Consider the following 19,856-nt stretch of genomic DNA (forward strand, 5'->3'; position numbering starts at 1 on the left):
GTTCATAGGTTGGTTTTGAATAAAAGCCACGAGTAGGACCCGAGCATGGTGGCACATGCCTGTAGTTTTAGTACTTGGGAGGCCGATCTCTTGAGTTTAAGGTCTGGCCCGCAACGTGAACTCCAGGGTAACTACTAACTACTACAGGGAGAATCCCTGTCTCCAAAACAAAGGAAAAAGGCCAAGGGTAAGTGTGCACACCTTTAATCCCAGTACTCTGGAGGCAGAGGCAGGTAAATCTCTTGAGTTTGAGGCCAGCCTGGTCTATGAAGTTATTTCTAGGATAGCCAGAGCACATTGAAAAATAAATTGTGTGTGTGTGTGTGTGTGTGTGTGTGTGTGTGTGTGTGTGTGTGTGTATTGAACTACAGTAGTCTGTATTTGTTTTGCAACAAAACGCATCCTCTCTTACGGTAGAATTACTTCGAAAAACTGGAGAAATCGTCAGCTGCTGAAGAAATGCAAGGTGACGGCCCTAAGAAGGAGCGCACCAAGCTCATCACCCCTCAGGTGGCCAGACTGGAGCACGCCTACAAGCCTGGTAAGGGCCTAGCCCGTTTGAGAGACACTGTTTGGTTAAACTAGAGGTAATTGTTTGTGGAGAGCATGACTAGCCTGACAGATAAACTCACAGGCCTTTGCCCTTTGAGATCCCATAATTTTTAAAAATTTACTGTGATTTTTTTTTAGTAGTTCTAAAATTGATAAAGATGAAATAATTGTTCTTTTGATAACTATATTAATGAAGAATGGAGAATAGATTATGCAGAGGAGCTGCTTTAGCTGGCTGTGGCAGGTCACACCTGTAGTACTGAGGAGGCAGAGGCAGAAGGATCATGAGTTCAAAGCCAGCCTCAGTGAGATACTGATACCTTCTCTTAAAACAACAAAAAGACAAAAAAGGGGGGATTGCTTTACTGTCTACAGTTCTGTGATGAAGAACAGAAAAAGCTTTCTGAGTGCTCTCTGCCATATTCCAAGTGTTTATTGGAGTCTTTTTTGTCCTTTCAGTGCAGTTTGAGGGCTCTTTGGGGAAGCTTACTGTCTCTAGTGTGAATAATCCTCGGAAGATGATAGATGCTGTTGTGACATCTCGGAGTGAGGATGATGTAAGTGCCAGCAAATGAAGTGTTTGTTCATTTGTGGTAGTCATTGGAAAGACATGAGCTAATCTGTCCGTTGACTTTCACCCTTTCACACCCTCGGGGCCAGCTCACCTGCAAAGAGGGCCAGCTCTACCCTGCTGCTCAGGCAAAATGTAGGGCCTGCTCTCCAGAGTGTTGTAGCTGGTGAAGGACATAGCCAGTTCTCCCACTCTCATGACCTTAGGGCCATCTCTGCCACCTGCCATAGATGTCAAGGAACAAGTTAGGGGAGGAGGATGGTATCTCCCTTGTTTATGCCACTGCCCAGCAGACGAGAGGCAGGGCCAGCTCTCCCATCCTCACACCCTTAGTGTCCTACTCACCTGCAGCCCCCATATTCAGGGCCAGCTCTACTGTGGTGCCCAGGTGGGGTACAGGTCCCACTCTCTCAAGTGCTACAGCAGGTTAAGAGCCAGGGCCAGCTCCCACAGGCCTTAGATGACAAGGCACAAGGGTAGGGGAGGGCTTCTTTCTCTTGCCCATGGTACCCCATGGCAGACAAGTTGCAAGACCAACTCTTCTCACACACCCTCGGGGCCAGCTTGACTATGTCCCCACCACCAGGGTCAGTTCTAATATCCTGCACCTTGCCCACTATTAGTACTGCAGCAGGTGAGGGGCAGGGCCAGTTCTTCTGCTCTCATGACCCTATAGCCAGGTCTCTCATTTGTCACAGTTGGTGAAGGTGAGGAGGGTAATCTTTCCCTCAGTGAAAGGTAGGGCTCTACCCCACTTGTATCCTTATGGCCGGCTCACCCACAGCCCCCTGTGTTCCTACCCACTTTTCTATGATACCCCAAGTAAGGTGCAGGGTCTGTTCTCATGCCTCCGGAACCAGTTCTACACAGCTCCCCACCCCCATCCCTGTGGCAGCACAGGCTAAGACCTTACCATGGTCTCAGGTGGCAACACTGACTGCTAACATCAGGCTGTTCCTCACTACCTTCAAGTCTCTTTCTGCCTGTCTTCATTGTTCCCACACCCTTTATTTCTTTCTTTTCCATTTCTCCACCACTTACTTGCTCTTAGTGGTACTGGGGTCTCTGAGGGTCTGGGATCATCTCAGGAGTGGAGCCAGTCAGGCAGTTGTTTCTGGCTCACTCCTGCCCCAGGGCCAGAGTCCCAGACAGGGTTCTTCAAGTTTTTGGCTTGCTCCCTATCTTGGGAGCCCATCTGGGCCTGCCTGGAACCTGATTGGTGGCCATCTCAGGCTAGCTTTTATTTCAAGCTGTACATTGTTCAGGTGTTCATAGGTCAGAACACTGAGCAAGAACCGTAGTCTCTTTCCTCTCTGCCACCTACTGACACATGACACACAGCAGCCACATTAGTAGTGATTCTTGGGGCAGAACATTTTAGTTCTACATAGAGGTAAAGAATTTATACTGAGTAGTCTTTTTTCTTTTTTTCTTTCTTCCTTTCTTCCTTTCTTTCTTTCTTTTTTTAAAGGAAACAAAAGAAAAACAAGTTCGGGATAAAAGAAGAAAAACCCTTGTCATAATTGAGAAAGTAAGTTTTAAAATTTATTTTTATGTTTAGTTTAAATTTAAAGGACTATCAAATATATGTGTACCCAAGAAGTAGAAGAATGATCAGTAAATCAGTGTTTTGGTTTTTTTAAATAACATTTTATATATGGAGTGGCATTGTGCACAAAGGTCAGAGGACAGCTTGTAGGGCTGGGATCTTGCCTTCCGCCATGTGGGGTTTAGGTTTCAGACTCAAAACTGGCTTAGGTGTGTAGGTGCATTTTCCTGCTAAGTCAGCTCACAGCCCCTGTTCTTTTATATTACCTAAGAATTGGTTTGCAGTAAGTGCTTGTTGTTTACCAGAGTATTTAGAAGTGATTGTGCTATACCTTGCCTATGGGATCCTGGAAAGAACACTGCACTGGGGTTTTGTTCACCTTTTTTGATACATAAATTTATGTAGGTGTTTGTATGTGGAAATCAGATGATAACTTGAGAGAGGCAACATATGACTCCTTCCAACACAGGTGAACTCAGGCTGTCAGACTTGACAGCAAGCACCTTTACCCATTGAGCTTCTTATCAACCCAGGTCATCTTGAGCCTAATAAAAGTAGGAATAAAAGTTTCTCTGTTACATGAACTGATTTAGTTTTACATCATTTATTAGGTGCCTCTTGTGTAGTAAGGACAATGAGATTATACATATAGACTGTCTATAAAGCACACACCACATTGCAGGACTGTAGAGCACAAGCTACATACAAACCATCCCTTTTTTGAGAAACTACTATAGTAGTTTTGTTTTGGGGTTGAGTTTGCAATGAGTTGAATACCTGCAAAGTGCTTGTTAGACTACTGGCTGACACCAGTAGTAAAACTAATGTAAAGTTTGCCTGGTTGGTAGTGATGCACAAACTTTAATCCCAGCGTTCAGGAGGCAGAGTTTAGCTTGATATACTGAACGGAGTTAACAGGACAGCCAGGGCTACACAAAGTAACCCTGTCTCAAGAAACAAAACAAAAACAAAATTTGCCTGATTAGCAAAATACTTATCAGGACTCCAATGTGGTGGATTTTAGTCACAGGGGCAGTTTCATCTCATAATAGTGATTTTAACCCCAAAAGCAACTACATAGTGAATTCCAGAAGGACTACGTTTAGACCCTATCTAAAGACTACCAGGGCTGGAGAAGATGGTAAAATGTTTGTTTTCTGTATAAGTTTGAAGAACAGAGTGTGCATCCTCAGCATCCACATAAGTGCCAGGCAGGTATGGCAAGCCAGTGCTGTAAGGAGGCAAGAGACAGGGTCCTTGAGGAACCTGGCTAGATAGGGAAGCCTACTTGGCTCCCTGTGGGTTCAGGTGGGAGACGCTGCCTCGATAGAGAAAGTGCGAAAGATGGAAGAAAACACCGAACAGTCAAGCTCTGGCCTCCACACACACACACACACACCCTCACCCTGGGTGGCTTGATACAGGGGTGCTTCAGCCTAACAGTGCAGCTAGGAAATCTGGGAAACAATCATTTGACTGTTTGACTATTCGACTAGCAGTTTCAGAGAGAGAAAGAATGATGCTTAAAGGATAATTATTTCACCATGTTTCCCTACATTTAAAGGAGCACCTTTTTTAAAAAAAAATTCCTCTTGTTTAAATTACATGCTGGCATTTTTTACTAGTTAGTCCTAAACTGTGAAGATGTTTATCTAATACTCTGGTCCTAACCTAGCATGTGGGCCTTCTCTCTCTCTCTCTCCTAGACCTATAGTTTACTCCTTGATGTGGAGGATTATGAAAGGCGCTATCTCCTAAGTCTAGAGGAAGAGCGGCCTGCCCTGACAGATGAAAGAAAGCACAAAATCTGGAGCATGTATGACAACCTGAGAGGCAAATTGCCTGGGCAAGAGAGGTAATGACTGTGCACTTAGAGGGAATGGGAGATCCCGTCCATTGCTAAACTAAACTCCACGTACTTGGGGTTTGGATATACTCTGTCCTACCATTTCTATAAGCTTAGCATCTATCTTAGGTTTGTTATTTTTGTTTTGAGAGAGTCACATTGTGTGGCCCTGACTGACTTTAATTTCAGAGATCCAGTTGCCTTCCAAACGCTGGTATTAAATGTGTGGGCCACCATACTATACTAGTGTCTTATCTTTTTGTACAGACTTTGGTGCTACTTCATGTAAAACTTCCCATAATTCCTTTGAGTCCTTTCTTGGATTTATTCAGCAATACATAGTCATTGTCTACAAGGATTGTGCTAGATGCTGGAGATAAAAGGAATGTTACTAGAGTTTAGTTTTGAGGTGACAGCTTGTATCTGGCTTATGATTACTATCGTTTCAGCTTTGTAGTCTTCATCTACAAAGATGGCACATCTACATTTGTACTTTCTTGGGGTTCCCACAGAGTATGTGTGGAAGCTAGTCAGTCTTCAGGTGAAGTCTCAACTCTCTGTGTATATGTGTGGAAGCTAGTCAGTCTTCAGGTGAAGTCTGAACTCTCTGTGTATGTGTGGAAGCTAGTCACTCTTCAGGTGAAGTCTCAACTCTCTCTGTGTATATGTGTGGAAGCTAGCCTTCAGGTGATGTGGAAGCTAGTCAGTCTTCAGGTGATGTGGAAGCTAGTCAGTCTTCAGGAGATGTGGAAACTAGTCAGTCTTCAGGTGAAGTCTCAACTCTCTGTGTATATGTCTGGAAGCTAGTCAGTCTTCAGGTGATGTGGAAGCTAGTCAGTCTTCAGGTGAAGTCTCAACTCACTGTGTCATCTTTTGCCTCATTGTCTGAAGCAAACCTAATTGTGATGATGATTAATAAATCCCAAATGCTAAATGTAAAAGAACTCCATCAGCTAACGGCTCCTTTCTCTTTACTCAGAATCTCCTGAGCCACAACTTAGACAAAGATAGAGTAAACTTCTTTTCAATATCCTTTTTATAGTTTTGGTCAGATAAATATAATATATCCCTAGATAGGCATGTTCTGTAACCATTAAATGCATTTAGTTGAATATTTATTGACATGGAAAAGTGTTGAAGAGGTTGACCGAAGCTGGGGATAACTGTAGCTTAGCAGTAGAACACTTACCTAGCATACGAGAGGTTCTGGACTCAATACTCCATTCTGTGGGGGCAAAAAGCTAAATTACAAAGCTATGTAAATTCTATGTGCCCTAATAACACAGGTTAACCTGAGAAATACTGAATTTTTTCTTAAATTTGATCACATTTTTACATATAATATAGGGAGATGATTTTTATTTTTTATTATTTGGTTGGAATTAGAAAATCACCCTCGATTTGGGTAGTGCAGATAATCATAAAGATGAGTGTTGTATAGTTTTTTTTTTTTAAAACGTGGGTTTTCTGTATTACCTTTATTGACACTAGGTGGTATTCTTTTTGCAGGCCAAGTGATGACCACTTTGTACAAATCATGTGTATCCGAAAAGGGAAGAGAATGGTTGCCCGCATTCTCCCTTTCCTCTCCACAGAGCAAGCAGCTGACATTCTCATGGCAACTGCCAGGAACCTCCCTTTCCTTATCAAGAAGGACGCACAAGATGAGGTACCCACCATGTAGGGCAACTTTGCTTTTGGTTCTCAAGTTGGAAAACTTTGGCTCTTGGTTACTTTTGTGGATGTCTAATCTCCCTCTTTGCTCTGTTCTCAGTAGCTTCACATTAGCCTAGAGGTTTAGTTGAATTGTGCCCCACAGGATAATTCTTGATTAAAAGATCTCTGATTATCCTTGTAGTGGTTCTTGGAAGATTAGCAAAATTTGTTGTACTTTTTCAAGTTAAAGACAAGAAGCTGATAAAATAATAGTATTGGTAAGTACAGGACTCAGAATGAATAGAATAGGTATTCATAGAAATACCTAGGAGGAAATTAATTGTAGTTGATTAAAAATTGAGAAGTAAATGGTCATTACCAAGGCTTTTAGAATGCAGTTTCTCATTTGCTGTGGACATGACCATAAAGAAAAATTCCCATTAGGTTTTCCATATGCTACTCGACTAGCAGTTAACATGTTGGGCACATTTTTTGAGCAAATCTTTATCCAGTTGTTACTTATATGTAGATGGTTCTAGAATGTTCATCCCATTACTCCCATGTTCTTTATGAGGGCTAAAAGCACAACTGGATGACCTTGAGAAAGGGCTATTTTCAGATGGCCTGGATTGACAGCAAAGAAATCAAACCTACTCTTTAAATAAAAATTTATTGACAATAAATAATTTTATACATTAAAAAAGAACCCTTAACACAATTTGTAGGAAGTCAGTGTGTATTTTTGGCTTGACTTTTCCTAGTGCTTTCTGTAGAAAAACAGCTGTCTTTGTACTTTCCTCATGTACTTGCTTCTCTTTGCTGTTTCATTCAGCTAACTGCCTCTGTAAGAGAAAATTGTGTAATTAGATTGGCACATGTAGCAAAACATTAAACGCCAGCAAATGAAAAAAGAAACCTTAGTGCCTTTTGATGCAAAAAAAAAAAAAATTTGAGAAGTAATCACCTGAATTATCTGTGCAGAAGACATACCTACGTCCTTCAAAACATGAAAGAGCTGGACATGACTACTGTAGCATTTGAGATTTTAGTATTTACAGAAAGTTTAAGTCATCAGAAGAGTGCATCATAGAAGTTTTTTAATGTATTAGTGTTTTTTAGTTTTATTTATGAATAGTTTGCTTGCCTATGTATATGTGCACTTTGTGCATGGTTAGTGTCCATGGAGGTCAGAATGGGGCATTAGATCCCTACAGTTGGAGTTGAGGGTTATGACCCTCCATGTGGGTGCTAGGAATTGAGTTTGGGTCCTCTGTAAAAGCAAGTACTCCAAACAGCTGAACCCTCTCTAGCCTTGAAACTAGTACATTTTTAAGAGACTTAAGAATGAAAAATGGAATAGAGAAAAAATTTAAAGATTCAATATTTATCCTAAAGAATAAAAGATCAGAATAAGAAGGTACTCCTATTTTGGAGCATAAATGCCAAAGAAAGTCAGAGGAGCAGTGGGCACACTGTCAGTTATGATCTCATAGAAATCATGAGATCAACAATGAGCAAGTGTGGGAGAGCCTCCTTCATTTGGTAGGTACTCACTGAATACTACATTCCAGGCACCATTTTACATCGTAGAAATAAAGCTAGGAGTACAAAAAGGCCTTCATGGAGCTTACTTGCTAGTGAAGAATGATTAGTTAACTTAATAGAAAAGTTGTATGTGGTAACTCATTCCTATTTTCCCACACTATGGTGACTAAGACAGGAGGATTGCTTTAAGTTTGATGCCAGTCTAAAAATATGTTTGTACAACTGTATTTCATTCTTTTTCCTCCTCCTCTTTGAATGTATGTATGTATGTATGTATGTATGTATGCATGCATGCATGCATGTATGCGTGCTTGTGTATGTATGTATGTATACATATATATGTGTACACACATAATGCTGAGTTTTTAACCTATATTAATTAAAAAGTAATAAACCATGTTCTAAACCATTTTCTTGAAGTAATAGCTGGTTCCAGGAGGCATACTCATGGGAGTACAGATAATCCTGGTCTTACAACAGAGGCAAGAGATCTAGGTTACTACTAGGGATGTACAAACCAGTTTGAAGGGACTGTTTGATCAATCATTTATGGTGAATGCTAGGCCAGGAACTCATCTCAAAACTGAAAAAGAAAGATAAAGTATTTATCCTACTTTTCCATTACAACCAGATGTCCTCACACGCAGTAGTGTAATGATTGATTGATTGATTGATTGATTGATTGATTGATTGATTTTTTTGTGGCAAGCAGCCTGAATCATACCCACTGATAGGAGGTAAGCGAAGGGATAGCTTGCAGGATTTAACACTCTTGTTTGTGTTTTGTAGGTGCTGCCATGCTTACTGAGTCCCTTCTCTCTCCTCCTCTATCATCTTCCTTCAGTGACTGTCACCAGCCTTCTGCAACAGCTAATGAACCTACCTCAAAGTGCAACTGCACCAGCACCCTCTAACTCTCACCTCACTGCTGTGCTCCAGAACAAGGTGCTCTTGTCGTTTGTGTCCCTAAGGTTGTGTGGCATCTAAATTTGGCTTGGTAAAATTATGACTACTGTAGCTTTCTCCTACTCAGAAATTACACATTGGCAAAAGCTAGGGGGGAAAAAGTGGATTGAAAAATTAGTTTCTAATGGAATTGTAGAATCAAGTAACCAGTCTTCAACAGTTACTCCTGTCTTCTTTAGCAGTAGACTCCCATACTCGGAAGATTCTTGCTTCAAAACTGTCCTGAAAGTTAGAACTGTCTTGGCATGGGTATGGATGATTAAGGTGTAGATTGCTGCTTGTCCTCTTAGGACTTTTCCCAGAAATTTTCACAAGCTCTTATTGAGTAGCAGTGGCCAGGACTTGGTCACATGGCGTGCCTAGCTACAGGGAAGCTACATGCAGCTTTCAGTTAATGTCATGTTAAAGATGTAAAGATTAAGACAAAACTCAATGCACTTGTGTTTAATCTCAGCACTCAGGAGGAAGGCTAGCAAGCAGATCTCTGAGTTTGAGGCCAGCCTAGTCTACATACCTAGTTTTAGTTCCAGGACATAAAACCTGCCTACAAACAAACTTCTTTCCTTTTTTAAATTCAAAACCTCTTAGAGGAAAACCTAGTAAGGAAAGAGGATCATGGTTTCTAAACAGGCAAGTTTCAGTCCTGGCCTGCTCTTTCCCAGCCTTACGATGCTCAGCTAGTTTTCTTTCCTTCTTTTAATTATTTATTTCTTTCATTTGCATTGGTGTTTTATCTGCATGTATGTCTGTGTGAGGGTGTCAGATTTTGAAAGTATAGACAATTATGAGCTGCCATGTGGGTGCCAGGAATTGAACCTGAGTCCTCTGGAAGAGCAGTCAGTGAGCCATCTCTTCATCCCTCAGCTTGTTTTCTCACCTATGTTGTACAAGTGGTGATGCAGGCTTGCACAGTCGTCTTATTCTTTAGATGATGTTTGCTCTGTAGTAGGTGCTTGTTTAGAGCCACGATACACAGTGGAGGTGAAGTCTCAGCACCCCTTTCTCCTTTGACTGCCAACAATAACAGGGTATCCGAGGCATAGAGGACACTATCCCTCAGGACATTTCTTTGAGCTTTGATTTTTTTTAACCCTTCGTGTATTTATATTTTTGTTAACTTGTTTTGTTTTGCTTTTTGAGCCATTGTTGTGTATTCCAGGCTGGTCCCTAACCTCCTGTATAGTCAAGGATGACATTGAGCATTTAATTGTCCTGAATGCTGGAATTATAGGTATGCACTGTCACACCAGGTTTATATGGTGCTGGGAATCAAACCTGAAACCTTGTGCATGCCACCAACTGAGCTGTATCTCCAGAACCCCGTGTAGCTCTTAGTGGCTTTTTTTTTTTTTTTTAACAAAATAACTTATTTTTTTTCTTCTAATTTTTCATGAACTTTGACTTTTCTTATTCTATTTTGATTCTTTAAAAAAAGGAGAAAGACAGAACTACTAGATTATCAATGACTGGTGTGGAAAATATTTTCACAACAGGATAGGGTATACAGAAATGGCTGTCTATGCTTGTCATCTGCTATGTGAGAAACAAAATTTACAGGAAAGACACACCCTTAATTCCAGGCTTGCCTGTCCTCTCTATCCAGCTACACAAAGACTTTGGTATAGAGACATTTCCATTTGGTGCCATGGTCCAAGCAACTGATGTGTTAGAGGCTTAGGTGCACTGTATTAAGTTTTGCTCTTGCTTTTAGATTTGTTTTATGTGTATGGGTGGCATTTTTGGTTTTGGGTTGTTTGGTTTTGCCTGCATGTGTACCCTGTGAATAGCAGTGATGGTTGTGAACTATCATGTAGTTTCTGGGAACTGAATACCAGTGATGGTTGTGAACTATCATGTAGTTTCTGGGAACTGAATACCAATGATGGTTGTGAACTATCATGTAGTTTCTGGGAACTGAATTTTGGTCCACTTTAAGAACAAGTGCTCTTAATTGCAGATCCATTTCTCCAGCCCTTTAGTTAAATTGCTAAGTTTCATTCCATCTGATTTCTCTTATAGTTTGGCTTGTCACTGCTCCTAATCCTCTTAAGCCGTGGGGAAGACCTACATAGTTCAGATCCTACTGTAGAATCAACGCAAAATAACCAGTGGTCAGTATTGATTCCTTATCTCCTATCTTAATATTTAAAGTTATCTTTGCTCTCCCTCTCTTTCCCTTCTACTTCTCATACTGTTTTGGGTTTTCTCTATCAGGACAGAGGTGATGTTCATGGCAACCCAAGAACTTCTACGGATCCCCCAAGCAGCCCTGGCCAAGCCAATCTCTATACCCACAAATCTAGTGTCTCTCTTTTCTCGCTATGTTGACCGGCAGAAACTGAACTTGCTGGAGACTAAACTGCAGTAAGTTGTGAACATTTCACTCCCTTGGTATCTCAGACATCACACCATAGGAGGATGAAGCTGAATGAGAGAAAAAGATTGAGACATTAAGTGTGTGTGCGAAAACAAATCACTGTATTGTGTGCAGCAGTACCTCAGAAAACAGCAGAAGCTGAGAGGCAACTAGGGTCTTGTATTATGAGAATTCTTATAAAGATATAACTTGAACACAAAAGATTCATCCTATTTTAACTTATTCATACAAACAAGTCACCTTTCTCTTCATATTCTTAGGCTGGTTCAGGGGATGCGATAAAAGACCTCCAGAGTGTCCTGTGTCTCCTTCTGGCTGCCACCTGCACTGCTGACATCACCAATGGAGTGTTTCTAATGAGGGAGGGGAGGTAGCTTAGGACCCAAAGCAAAGTTGTGGGATCCTTGCCTGTTTTCAGAAGTTAGCTCTGAATGCCCGGTATTTCCCACTGCTCTGGTACTTCTGCTGGGTGGCACTTCTGCTGGGTTCTTTACCTTCTGTGTTACACTTTTGCATGTCCTACTTTTACTCAATTCTTCTCAGTTTTGCATTTTCTTTGCCCTAGAGACACAAATATAATATCCCTTTATCCCATCACCACTATTACAATTCAAAGTAGGTTGTAGTCTACCAAAGGGCTCCTCCTCCCTTTGAGTTCTTTCTTCATCTTCCCTTATTAATATGACTATAAGAGAGCCAAAATTAAGTAGAATTCAGGATATAAGTAAATATATACACACCCATACACAAACATTCATATGGTCTCCAGAGGGTCCTTAAAGAATGAGTTTTAGTTTGAAAAGTATTTAGTTAACATATACCTCTAAAAATAAACCAGCTGATATATTTTTACTCTGTTTCTGTTCCATCTTGTCATTTGGTGGATTCTACTTTTCTAATATATAAATACAGGGTACACAGCACATTACATTAAATCAAACTTGTTAATTGGCTGATGCCCAGCTCTAGGCTGAGAGAACTTTTCTTTCTCCCTTCCTGTATTTCCTTTGTTCTTCAAGACCATAGTAGAAACAGCACACACACGGTTAAGCCTTTTCCTGTGATCACTACAGTGCTTGAGTCTGTGCCCTCAAGTCCATTCAGGAGTACCCAAGATGAGCCTCACCCAGAGCCTGCTTTCTGCAGTGCAGCTTCTGTGCACCTGCACTGTCTTCCTGACGTGACTCCTGTAAGCCATGCTTCTGCTTCTCTTCCCCATTTTCATTTAGTGTCTTGGGTAGAAACCTCCAAATGTAATCATGGCTGCTAAGCTTGGGCTCTGCTCTTCAGTCTCCTCTACCCTGCAGCAGAACTGCTGTCCTGGCTGCTTAGTCTCACCTGAGCCCCATCCACTGGCAGCCAGTGGGGCCTGGGTTTGAATCTTAGGGACACTTCCCTTTCACTCACCTTTCTTCTCCTCAGCAGTCAGCCAGGATAAGGGACTCTGCTCCCTTGGGGTTGCAGTTCTGAAAAAACAAAATTGAATTTATTTTATATTCCCGTCCTGATCCTACTTTCTGCTGTTCTCACCTTTTTGAATGTAGTCGGGGACAGGCTATGATATTTAAAGAAAATAAATGTTTTGCACATACCTGTATAACAGTAAAGCCCTCCGTTGCAACCAGCTATCTTTGTACTCATCTCCATTTCTTCTCATTTTGTGGCCTCAGGCTCTACCAGCTGCTCCCCAGTGACAGTCCCTAGCTTCCTTCTACCATCTGCTGACTGTCTCCACTGAGCCTTTCCTACCTTCCCTTCACACCCAATCAAGTAAACACTTGATTATTTTTTCTTCCTTATTGTGCTTTTTGTTCAGTTCTAATTAATAAAAATAAAAGTTTCTAAATTTACATTTTTATAGGGTATTGTAAATAAAACAAATTGTATACTTGAAAACGTGTGCTTGTTTTATACCTTTTTGTTTCTGAGTTCGTTTTTTAATGTTTTTCCATTATACTTGGATTCACTAGCAAAACTCTTAACATTGGGGAAATACCACTTTGCCCTGAATAACTGATTCTAGATAGATGTCCATCTCTTTTTGCTTTTAAGAGACTTAGGTAGCCACTCTTGTGGTTTGTATTTCTCTTAGCTCTAGCCTTGTAGCTTTCTTCGTTTATTCATTAAAAAACAAAAATGTCTTGCTGCACACATACTGTATCCTAGAATGCAGGAGTGTGAAACGTGAGGATCATTTATGTATACTCTCAGAGTGAGCATGATTGAAGAATCAGCAAACTCGAAAGGATAGAACACGACAGAAGGGAGAGATGGTTTAGTGGTTAAGGGCACTTACTGCTCTTTAAGAGGACCCAAGCTCAGTCCCTAACACCCACGTTGGCAGCTCAGTCATCTCTTAACTCCAGTTCCGCAGGCTCTGTTGGCCTCTTCTAGTTTCTGTGGACACAAGGGCACAATGCCAGAGTACACATACAGACAAAGCACCCATATACTTTTTTTTAAAAAACAGTGGGAAACAGTTTTTTAAAGAACAGTGGGAAGGGAAGTTAGATCCAAAGTCAAGTATGGGATGTTACTGTCAAGAATAGTGTATAAAGAGAGATGGTTTGTTAAACTTAGCATAAACCCTGTTAGGTAGCTGATGTTGGGGAATATCCACAAGGCTAGATTCAAAATGTTCAGTTAGAGGACCCAAGAGAACATACTATGCCAATACTCCACAATTTAGAGACCTGGAAACTAAAGTTCTAGGAGGAACCAGGACTTGCTGGGTTGGCTAATGGTAAAATCCTAGGTAACTCCTAGTTCTAGGTACTTTAAAGGTTTTTTTTTTTTTTTCAACCTAGCAGTAATGAATGTCGCCATCAATTAAAAGTTGTGTCTACAAACATGCAACCATGTGGGCCTATGGCCTACAGAGGCCAGAAGAGTTCTAGATAACCTAGAAAAGTACAATTATGGATGACATAGCCACCAATTTGGGTGCTGGGAACTGAACCCAAGTCCTCTGTAAGAGCAAAAACTGTTAGCCTCTGAGCCATCTCTTAAGTCCCAGAAAAATTACTACACGGGAAAATACAATAAAAGGATAGAGCATACCAGCTGAAAGATCAAAGAACCACTTTAATAAGTCTGAACTAGATCCCATATCTTAGTAAGAACCCATATCTACCCTAAATTGCATCCCCCCAACAACAACAACAACAAAAAACTATAGTTTTTGAATCACTAGAATTGCATTAAACATTAAGAAGACCAAGCCATGGCCTATGGATTTTATAGCCTTGTAACTTCGGGAGGACAGTGAGTTCGACTGTGTGGGAAGGCCAAAGCTTAAGAGCTTTTCCTCATCTAGCTTTGCTTGACCAGTTTGGTATTGTGAACTCAGAAACAAGTGTGTAGGATTTCAGCAAGCAAGACTTTAATCTGATAACTCAGCATCTTAAAATGATCTGAGAGCATTATTTTAACTTTCCTTCCTCATAGAGACACAGTTATGAGTAGCCTGCAGGTCTCATAACTGCCTCTGCCCTTTAGTTTGCAAATGTTGCACGGAAGGCTACTCAGAGGAGTTTGCTCGTTATTCAGTGTGACTCTCCAAGCTCCCACTTTTGCTGAGTTCATTCTCCCAAGAGATACTCACCAAAATTGGGCTCCAGGTCTCCAAAGTGTAGAAAAGAACCAACTGATAATTAATGTGTGGTTTTTCCTTTTCATTGTGAATATAATGTCTTTAAAGTTGCTTAGACTGTATGCATCCAAATAACAAAAGCTGGTGATACTTCTAGCCTAGCATACACAAATCCCTGGGTTTATCCCCAGTACTGCATAAAACTGAGCACTCCCAGCACTTGGGAGGTGGGGCAAGATCAAAGTCAGTGCCATCCACAGCAGCAGAATCCCCAAACAGTCCATTCCTACTGTTGTTTGTTGCCACTAGAACTAGCTAGGTTGTAAGAGCCTATTTCTGAAAATGACTTGGTCTCAAGACAAATTAAGCTGGAAGCTTCCCTATGTGTTAGCTGGATTTCATAATCCTGGAAGATGCTGTTTAGTCAGCCAAGAACTATGATCAGTTGTCTTAGTCAGCTGTGGACCCTCGCTACAGTACAGACCAGCTAGGTGAGCTGAACCATTGCTGGTACAATGTAGTGGGCTTGTTAGAGGGGTAGGCAACCACTCTCCACTTGGAATTGATGCTCCCACCACAGGCGAGTATTTACATCTGATACTGTAACTCAGTCTGAAACTGTAAGCCTATAACTGGGGAGGTTAGAAGTCCAAGTCAGGAAACTACTGCTGCTGTCTTAACGGGTGTAATGTGTCCAAGTTGTCTTCTAAATAGCTATGTGGGTATGCCCGTAAACGAGTGCTGCTGTCAGCTTTGGTAAGAGAAACTTAAATTTTTAGCAGTAGTCAGTGATGACTTCAGAGACTTGTAACAAGTCAAAAATACTGAGAGTAAATGACTGTTGAGTTAGTGGGGAATCTATATAACTCCCTACAAGCCTCAGGGCACTATTGCAAGAAGGGTTGGGAAGAAGGAAAAAGACAGGACGTGGGGAACAGGATAGCATATTGACTCCCAGGACTGATGTGGCTGTTGTACTCCTGAAGTCACAGGTCTGTGCAAGGTTAAATCAATACCTTGTTATGAAAGGGAGGAGGCCTCATGGGGGGCACCACGCCCCCTGAGGTTTTATACGTAGTTAATAGTTGATGGGAAATGGAGAGATTCTTATCTCAGTGGTGTAGTCTGGTAAATCGTCCCTGCTTCTGTTAACAAACTCTACCTACATTCCTATAAGGAACCCTAATGAAACTTGAGTCACACACATACATACACAGACATGAAAATAAAAGAGGGACAAGTTGGGAAGAGGAGGGAGATTATAGGAAAGGGGAAGGAGAGTAATGGTAGAGTGAGTGTGATGTACATGTATAAAGATGCAATCAATTATTATATGGATTAGATGCTAATAAACCCCCACCAAAATCATGAAGCCAAGTGTGTTGCTCTTGACGTGATTCTACCATGAATAGGCACACAAAGATACAAAGTAGACAGACTTTGCATTCACCTTTAATATACCATGGCCATCTTAACCAGTGCAGAGAGCCACCCTGTTTGTGGCTCTGTGTCTCACTGCACAGTTTTTAACTGTTGCAAGTCAATCTTCATCATTTCCTATGAAGAATAAGCAAAGATAAGCCTACATCACTTCACTTTTTTCTAGCTATTTTATAATGTAGAAAGAATACACCTTTTAAAAAAGGATTTGCTTATATATTGTATGAATGTTTTCATGTAGGTGTGCCATAAGCGATATTTCTAGCCCCAAACAAACTTTCTATTTTGATCCTCTAGCCGTTTGAAACAAAAGAGTCAACTATAATTGTACTGCATCAAAATGATCATCTATAGTCTAGATTCTCCACCATCTGCTGGTAAGGACTAAAACTGGAATTTGTGTTGATCCTAGATCTGAGCTTTGTGTGGAGACAGCTAGAAAGCAGAATGGCTTGAAGGCCATGTCTGCAGTCTTCCTGACTGAGTTTTAATCTTTGTGCTTTTCAGAAGGCAAACTAATGCCTCTTGGGAATGTCCAAAAAAGGAACTGGGCTTGTGATAAGGATTAGAATCACAAGGATGGGTGTAGTGCTATAGATCTGGACCCTGGGAAGAAGCAAATGGAATTCCTTACTTCCATTCTGTTGATGTTGTGAAATAAACAGGTCACAGGTGGCTTGTTCCTTCAGTGACTTCCTGTAGTCATTCACATGTGAGCTGCACAAATAGAGAAACTGTCTTGTTCACCCCAGAGCCCAGCACAGGGCTGACACAGCAGGCAATCAAAACAAACAAACAAACACAAACACCATCTGACTGTGAAATGATTGAACTTTGATGAAACCCAGATTAAAGGTGGTATTCCAAGAACCCCTTTAAACAGACACAAAATATCCAGTTGGTTACCTGAGGCCTGTTTCTAAGTCCATTGTCACTCATTTTATCAGCAAGCCAGGAACATTCTGACAATATAAGTCAGAGCTTATGGTTCAGGAACAGCTTCCAGTCCTAGTGGGATACTCGTAGTAATAAGTACTTGAAAGAGACCAGCTGCGGTAATGACTTAGAATGAAGGAAGAGTTTGTACACGGGCTGGGAGTGGGGGAGAGGGGTTAAGTGGGTAATTTTCAAGAGAACAGCTGCACAAAAGAAGTCCATGAAAACTTCAAGGAGCTAAAAGGCATGGGGTCAGAAAGCCATGCAACTGGGGGAACCTCTGAACATCTTGTCCTGAGACTGATAGAAGTTAAAACAGTTCCCTCCTTGCTCTGGGCCTGCATGCCCCAGTGCATGTAGCCTGGACAGCCCCCGCCTCTGCTACTCTTGAGGTAGTTAAGTAGCCTGGAGGCCAAATTACAGCTTTAGCTTCCTCTCCCTATAAGGACAAAGTCCAGCAAGCACCTGGAATTCCTCCTCATGCAAATGAAGCGTTCTCAACACCTCAGCACCAGCTGATAATGTACACTCATCTCCAAACCCCTACCCACTTTCCAAGGTCTACATAGCCCTTGTTACCCCCGATAAAAGGAAGTTGTTTCACTGAAGACCAGCTCAGAGAAGGCTGTTCTCCTGGCACTCGTGCCAGCTGAGATCCTGTGGAACCCACCCTCCCAGATAAGCTTCATTCCTGCCAGTCCAGCCTGGTGTGCAATGGTAAGTGGACTTCTGGAAGGCAGCAGCAGATCTGGCCAGCAAAAGGTGTGGTAATGCAAGCCTACGTGTAATCCCAGTGCTGGGGAGGCTGAAACGATAGAGTCGCTGTCTGAATTCATAGCTAACCTGACTACAGAATGAGACCCTGTGTTAAAAGACAAAAACATCAAAGAAACCCGACAGAATCAACTAACTTAGACTCAGAGAGCCTGAACCAACAACCAGGGAGCCTGCATGGGTCTGACCTAGGCCCTCTGCATATGTGTTATGGTTGTGTGCCTTGGTCTTCTTGTGGGTCCAGGGGCTGTCTCTAGCTCTTTTGACTGCTTTTGGGACCCTCATCCTCCTACTGGGTTGATACGCCATGTCTGTTTGCTATGCATGGGAGGACTGTCCTTTCTGAGGAGAGACAGAGGAGGAGCGGAGGGAGGGAGGGTTGGAAGGGAAAGAGGGAGGGGAAACTGTGTTAGGGATGTGATGTATGAGAAGACTAAAACATAAAAATTTAAAAAATAATAAAATAAGGTTAAGCAGCCACTAGAGGGAGCTGGAGAGATGGCTCAGAGAACTGACTGCTCTTGAAGAGGCCCAGGGTGGGTTTCCAGCACCCACATGCTGGCTTACACACATCCATAACTCCAAGTCCAGGGGATCCAGTGGCCTCTTCTGACATCTGCGGGTACTGGGCACACAAGTGGTACACATGCATAAGTGCAACTAAACAGTCATGCAAATAAGAGGAAAAAATAAATCCAGAACTAAGAAAGAAACCACTGAAGGCCAACATCACTGAGCAAAGGGAGTAGGATCATGTGACAGGCATTAGAAAGGGAACAGGATACACAACAAAAGCTGGGAAGGAACCCAGTCTCACTGCTTTAGAAAGACCAAAACAAAATGAAAACACCTGATATCCTCCTTTAGAAATCACCACTACATAAGTGAAGAAAAAGACCAGAGAAGGTGACGCCTTGACCCTTTTTTGCTGTTATTGCTATAACAAAATTGTTAATGTAGTTAACTTCAAATGAAAAGAGATTCACTTTGGGCCATTTTGCTGGGAGTCCAAGAGCACGACTCCAGAATCTGCTCAGCTTCTGGCGCAGGGCCATGTGCTGCTCTCTGCACAGGGTGGGAAAAGCTCCAGGATGGGCGTGTGCAGAGCTGAGGAACAGAGCAACTGACCCACTGTGCAGCAAGCTCTCCTGATAACTAGCCCACTTCTACGGCACTTCATTAATCCCTTCATGAGAGTGGAAACCCTCTAACCTAATTACCTCTTAAAGGTCCACAGTCTCTCAATCACCTCACATGGGCAACCAAACTTCAGCCTAAGCTTTACTGGAGAAGTTCATACCCGCAACAAAACGGGGGTCCTTATAAAAATCTCACAGTTTTCTCTCTCGTGACAGGTGCAGAATCTGCCCCTTTAAAAGGCAAGGTGACTAGTCAGCTGTGAAGACCTCTCCCTATATCTCAGCACTTGGGAGGTAGACAGAGGCAAGAGGTCAGGAGTTCAAGACCACTCGTCTACAGGAGACCCTGGACCCTATCTCAAAACAAAACAAAGAGCAAATAAATTTTAAAAAGGTAAAAACCATTGAGGAACTTACTTTTAAAAAAGGTTTACCTGCTCACCAGGGCTCAGTCCTCCGCCTCTTGTGGTCCTGACTTGCCCTCCGTGAGCAAGAGAATCTGGACTGGTTGGGGGTGTCCTGTCCAAGTGGACACAGGATTCCATGGCTTTCAGTACAACAACCCTACCATCTAACATAACTTGTAACATGAAGGTTTCCCTTTAAACAAAATGTTAGTGAATTTAAATAAAGCCCTAAAGGAAGAAAGAGCCTTTTTTGTCATAATAAAACCCAGCTTTCTAAATTAAAAAAAAAAAAAAAAAAAAGGTTTACTCCTGGAGCTGAAGAGATGGGGTCAGTGTTTAAGAACACTGTCTGTTCTTCCTAAAGGAACAGGGTTCAATTCCCAGCACCAACATGTCAGCTAATAACTGTCTGTAACTGGGATCTTAAATAACTTATTAAAAAATGTGCACAGGTCTACATGAGTGTCAGTACCCATGGAAGCCAGAAGAGGGCATTAGATCCCTTG

General features: G+C 41.9%; 1 protein-coding gene and 3 non-coding genes across 4 annotated transcripts in view; 3 read left to right on the top strand and 1 right to left on the bottom strand.

The window, feature by feature from the left end:
- The window catches only part of Patl1 (PAT1 homolog 1, processing body mRNA decay factor), a 30,526-nt gene extending 17,568 nt beyond the window's left edge, over positions 1-12,958 (top strand). Inside the window, exons 11-19 of the mRNA XM_032891659.1 lie at positions 418-541; positions 1,012-1,109; positions 2,595-2,654; positions 4,379-4,527; positions 6,028-6,187; positions 8,509-8,664; positions 10,705-10,796; positions 10,900-11,049; positions 11,323-12,958. Of these exons, the coding sequence (XP_032747550.1) occupies positions 418-541; positions 1,012-1,109; positions 2,595-2,654; positions 4,379-4,527; positions 6,028-6,187; positions 8,509-8,664; positions 10,705-10,796; positions 10,900-11,049; positions 11,323-11,344 (1,011 nt within the window). The 3' untranslated portion in view covers positions 11,345-12,958. The remainder of the gene's footprint in view (positions 1-417; positions 542-1,011; positions 1,110-2,594; positions 2,655-4,378; positions 4,528-6,027; positions 6,188-8,508; positions 8,665-10,704; positions 10,797-10,899; positions 11,050-11,322) is intronic.
- On the bottom strand, positions 2,365-2,495 carry LOC116895047. The gene has a single exon (XR_004387230.1). It is a non-coding gene; the product is annotated as a small nucleolar RNA SNORA17 (small nucleolar RNA).
- LOC116894992 lies at positions 6,544-6,665 on the top strand. The gene has a single exon (XR_004387183.1). It is a non-coding gene; the product is annotated as a small nucleolar RNA SNORA32 (small nucleolar RNA).
- Positions 12,959-19,377: 6,419 nt separating the features above from the next.
- On the top strand, positions 19,378-19,504 carry LOC116894997. The gene has a single exon (XR_004387187.1).
- Positions 19,505-19,856: the final 352 nt, after the last annotated feature.

The sequence above is a fragment of the Rattus rattus genome, chromosome 2 (genome assembly GCF_011064425.1).
Source record: "Rattus rattus isolate New Zealand chromosome 2, Rrattus_CSIRO_v1, whole genome shotgun sequence".
In the NCBI taxonomy this organism is placed as follows: Eukaryota; Metazoa; Chordata; class Mammalia; order Rodentia; family Muridae; genus Rattus; species Rattus rattus.